General features: G+C 47.8%; 1 protein-coding gene across 1 annotated transcript in view; it reads right to left on the reverse strand.

The window, feature by feature from the left end:
* Window positions 1–638: 638 nt before the first annotated feature.
* The window catches only part of CRAMP1L (Crm, cramped-like (Drosophila)), a 41,187-nt gene continuing 37,223 nt past the window's right edge, over window positions 639–4,602 (reverse strand). The window contains exons 19-21 of the mRNA XM_010141573.1: window positions 4,231–4,395; window positions 3,457–3,602; window positions 639–1,226 (exon numbers count right to left, since the gene is read on the reverse strand). Of these exons, the coding sequence (XP_010139875.1) occupies window positions 1,062–1,226; window positions 3,457–3,602; window positions 4,231–4,395 (476 nt within the window). The 3' untranslated portion in view covers window positions 639–1,061. The remainder of the gene's footprint in view (window positions 1,227–3,456; window positions 3,603–4,230; window positions 4,396–4,602) is intronic.

Raw genomic sequence — 4,602 nt, forward strand, 5'->3', positions numbered from 1 at the left:
AGGACGAAGGGACTAAGCTAGGACTTGACACAAAACAGTCTCAACAACTTCCACGTTCATGTACTATTTGTTCCTGCACGTTACAACGTTGTGTCCTATTTCCTCTCTCAGGTAAATCCTCAGTTTCTGTGAAGAAAGGATGGCAGTATATACAGGTTTCCAGCAAAGCCAAGATAATTACGGCAAAGCTTTCGGAGTGGTTCCAGTGAGCTCTTCTGCAGTGCTTCCTGACTTAAAAAGCAACCGTTCTTCAGGGGAAGCAAGAAAGCACTCCCCCCCTCATGGGATGAGCTGTGCAACGTGATGAGGAATCTTAAAGGTGGAGAATGCGAGTGCAGCCAGGACAATGATTGTGACATGTGATGGGCTTTAAAAACAGAGGAGACCCCCCAAGGATCCACGTGGTCTGAGAGCAGGGTGACTCAGAGCTCCCCTGCGGAACAAGAAATCAGGGACTTGCCCCTGCTGGAATGGTCAAACAACAAAAGGGAGCCAACGAAACAGAGCGGGAGCCAAAACACAGCAGGGTCAGATTGCCTTTGAAGAGAGTGCAAGAAACTTCAGTTTGACTGATCGAAAGAGTGCCAGCCAGGGCATGTCAAGATGCAAAATGGTTCCCATACCACCCCCCACCCCCTTCATCTTCCACAACTTCAATGTGGATCTCAAATCATGGCATTTTGATTACTACGCAAAAAGTAATTCATGTAGGGGAGCTTCTGGCAACACCCTTCCCCGCTTGAGCTTCTTGCTTAGGCCATTCCAAAGTATGAGTCCAGGACTGTCCCCAAACCCTGCCATCTTCCATCACCGATGCAGGGGACACACCATTTCCTCTAATACTATTCCATGTTTTCTTATTCCCAGTATATTGCACATTCCAGGACTTGCAAGTACTTCTTCGGACCTTTGAAGACAACGCTTCTCTTTTAGAGAGTGGTGCACAAGACAGGGACAACCGAGCTTCAGCTGCTTCTCTACAACCTGCCCTTGCCATGATCCAATCCTGCAAGCTCCAACTTTAGCTGAACAGTCTACACCAGCCTGCTGGTCTGATACACTCACTGCGAGAGATCCCCAATTGGGGGACCACCACCTCCTCCATCAAACAGAATCTCCCTGCGGGTTGGCTCAGGTATCGACAGTTCCTGGGCAAGGTCATTGAAACGAGATATGTAATCTATGCTGTTCTCGTTCATCATGCAAGCCAGCTGGGAATCCACCACCTAGAAGAGACACGAGAAAAAAAGAGGAGCTACGTGTGAGTGGAAGTTTCACAGAATCACAGGATTGTTAGGTTGGAAGGGACATCTTTGAGATCATTTTGTCCAGCCATCCTGCTCAGGTAGGGTCAGCTAGAACAGGCTGCCCTGGACCTTGTCCAGTCAGGTGCTGAATAATCTCCGTGAATGTGTTTAACCACCCCCACATTAGAACACTTCCGTTCAGGTGGAATGTCACGTGTTTCAATTTGTGCCTGCTGCCTCTTGTCCCAAGAGGAGTCTGGCTCCCACATCTTCATTCCCAGCCTCTGTGCACATAGAAGACACCCTTTATTTCACTCTATCTCTGTTAGAGGATAGCCCTTACCCTTGGCTAAATGGAAGCCTCTTACAAAAACCAGCTAGTTGCCTTGATGGGCCTTACCTGCCCTTCCTCAATCCAGCATGAAGGTGCGCTAGAAGGTGACGGGACGAAAGCTCCACAGGTAATTGCCACTAACGCCTGCATTTGTCAATAAAACTGGATTCTGCAGGACACTTAATAAAAGGCCTTCCAAATTTCTCCTCTCATTAAAGCCATTGTTAAATCAAACTTGCTTCTTCTGAAGTCTCCCACACAGACCCACATCTGCCATGACAGTTGCTCTGGTGTGCCTAAACTGGTGGCTTACCCCACTTTCTTCTGAAGGCAGTTTGTAAGATCAAGGGCTGCAATGTCACTTCAAAGCCACACAAATGAATTATCATATGTTCCTTTAATTAACACACACTTGATAGATTCTCACCACCATGTAAGCAGAACCTTCTTACTTAATGCTAGGAAGTGGGTCCGTGTAAGGAGTCTGAAGCTGCCAAGGGCACATTAAAGCAGCATGAGCTTGCTGCAGCTTCTGGTTACAGGGTCTGTAACCCTCCTTACCCAAAGGACACTGGGGGGATGACATTTTCCTTCCATCAGGGCAAGCCCCGCCGCAAGTTACAGCGTACACTGATGTTACAGTGATTCAATGGCTGAACTGCAGGATAATTAAGATTGAAGGGGACCTGAAGAGGTCTCTAGCCCAACCTGCTGCTCAAAGCAGGGTCACCAGGGGGACACAACAGCTTACTTAGGGCTTTATCGATGTTAGTGTTGAAAAGCTTTGAAGACGGACACTACACAACATCCCTCAGCGACCTGTTCCCCTGCCTGCCTGTCCTCAGGCTTACAGGTACGCAGAACCTTTCTAAACTCAGGAGCTGCCTGAGCACCACCCTGTGAAGGGCCTGGCTACATTTTTTTGATGACCTCCCTGCAAATACTGGCAGGCAGTTACATGCTGCCCACCCTGAAGCTTCCTCCAGGTGGAACAAGCCCAGCACCATCAGCCTTTCCTCACAGACAGGTGCGTTAGTCCCCTGGTCATCTTGGAAGCCCTCCACTGAACTTGCTCCAGCATATCTATGTCTGTCCTGCACAGGGTGCTCAAAACTGGTCACAATATTCTAGACGTGGTTTTGCAGCTGTTGAGTAGAATGGGATAATCATCACTTTGTTCAACCTACTGGCTATGCTGCCTATACAGCCCATAGCACTGCTGGTGGCCTCGGCTGTCAACGAACATCCTGGCTCATGGTCAGCTTGCTGTCTATCGAGGTGCCCAGGTGCTTCTCAGCAGAGCTGTTCCTAAACAGTCAGTGTCAGCTTGTATTGCTGTCGGGGTTATTCCTTCCTAGGTGCAGGACTTTGCAGCTGTCCTTGCGAAATTCCCAAATGCTCCAGCAGCTCATCCCTCCAGTCTGCCCCTGTCCCTCAGAAAGGGAGCTCTGTCCTAAGCATTATCAAAGCCTTAATAACTGCTGGTCTTCGCTCCTTCAAAAGATTTCGAAGCAGAAGGATAATTCTACCAACAGAGAAAATAACTCAAGACACATGGAACCTTCTGGCACTCTCTCAGCTTACTCAGTCCATGTTGGCTATTTTCTGCTGCTTCCTTCTGGACCTATTTATTTTTTTTCTACCAGTTTTCCAACTGTACTGTAGCTACATCAGTGTTGACCTCTCTCTCATCTTCAGTATTTTCATTTCCTGCTCTACAAAGGGCACACCAAACAGACCTCAGTCAAAACAAAGAAGTCCAACGAGGTAAACATGACCTCCCAGCAACACGAATCAGGACTGTACGATGGACGACGTACAGGACCACTGGACTACAGAAGGGAGCAGAGAGCTGACAGCCCTTTGATCACGTACCTCTGCTACATCTGCCAGAGACCGGGACACAAAGGAGTCCCGAGAGTTTCCATCCAGAAGGCTGGGTCCCAGTAAGGAGGTGCCACTGGCAGTCCCAACAGGAGTTGGCAACATTTTTCGTCCCTTCTCGGGAGAGATGAAACTTGCTGTAAAGAACCGGCACATCAGTAAGTCACGACACTGGATGTTTGCAATGGGGAGGATAAAGAGAAAGAGAAGGGAACAGAAAACGGCGGACAGACACCTATTTCTTTTATCTCTTAAAAATCATGTGTGACCAGCATGAACACCATCAGCACACTGCTAAGAGTACGCAGTCTCAAAACACTGGCCCCGTTAGATATAAATTTTAAAAAACCCACCAACCAAACCCCAGACAAAGCCAGTGATCTCATGTCCTTGAGATGACGGTCACCAAGCACACAACAAAGCCTCTTCTTTCAACAGCAGAGCCAAGGTTGTCTTTTCATTTTGGCAGAATGGCCAAAATGTGCCACCCTAACTGCTGAGTCAGGCTCCAAACAGACCACAAAGAACTGCCAGAACATTATTTGTCCAAGGCACAGGCCCCAGTACGGCAACAGGACCGTTTCAGGAACAGACTTGTCAAGAGAAAGAAAATGTATTTCAAGGCAGCGAAAGCAAGAAGGCGATTCTACAAACAACCTACTGGGTTCACAATTTTCCAAAGGATTCACTTCTAATAAAAAGTGTCTTTTTTTTTTTTTGGAAGGCGAGGTTTTTTCTTGCACGTCTCTGCATAGTGACACTTACAAAACAAACTGCTGAGAGACGAGTCTGTGGAGTCATTGGGGTACCACTGGGGATCATGGCTGGGAGAGGCGATCCAGTTCTGCTGAGGGCTACTGGATGGGGATGGAAGACTTTTGGAGCTGTCACTGCCATTCAGCTTGGCAGGAGAGAGAGAAACACCTTCACCTGTAAGCCAATATCAGCAGTCACTGATTCAGTCAATGTGGAAAAATTACAGGCCACTGCACCGATTTGTGTTTAGAAAGGACAAAAAACCCCAACAACACCCCCCACCCCCCATAAGCTACAAAATAAAAGCCAAGCACGTCATTGTATTTCCAGCAGATATTGGAGGAAAAAAAAAAACCAAAAACAGAGAACAAAGAACCCAAG

This window comes from Buceros rhinoceros, unplaced genomic scaffold (assembly GCF_000710305.1).
Source record: "Buceros rhinoceros silvestris isolate BGI_N320 unplaced genomic scaffold, ASM71030v1 scaffold20138, whole genome shotgun sequence".
Lineage (NCBI taxonomy): Eukaryota > Metazoa > Chordata > Aves > Bucerotiformes > Bucerotidae > Buceros > Buceros rhinoceros.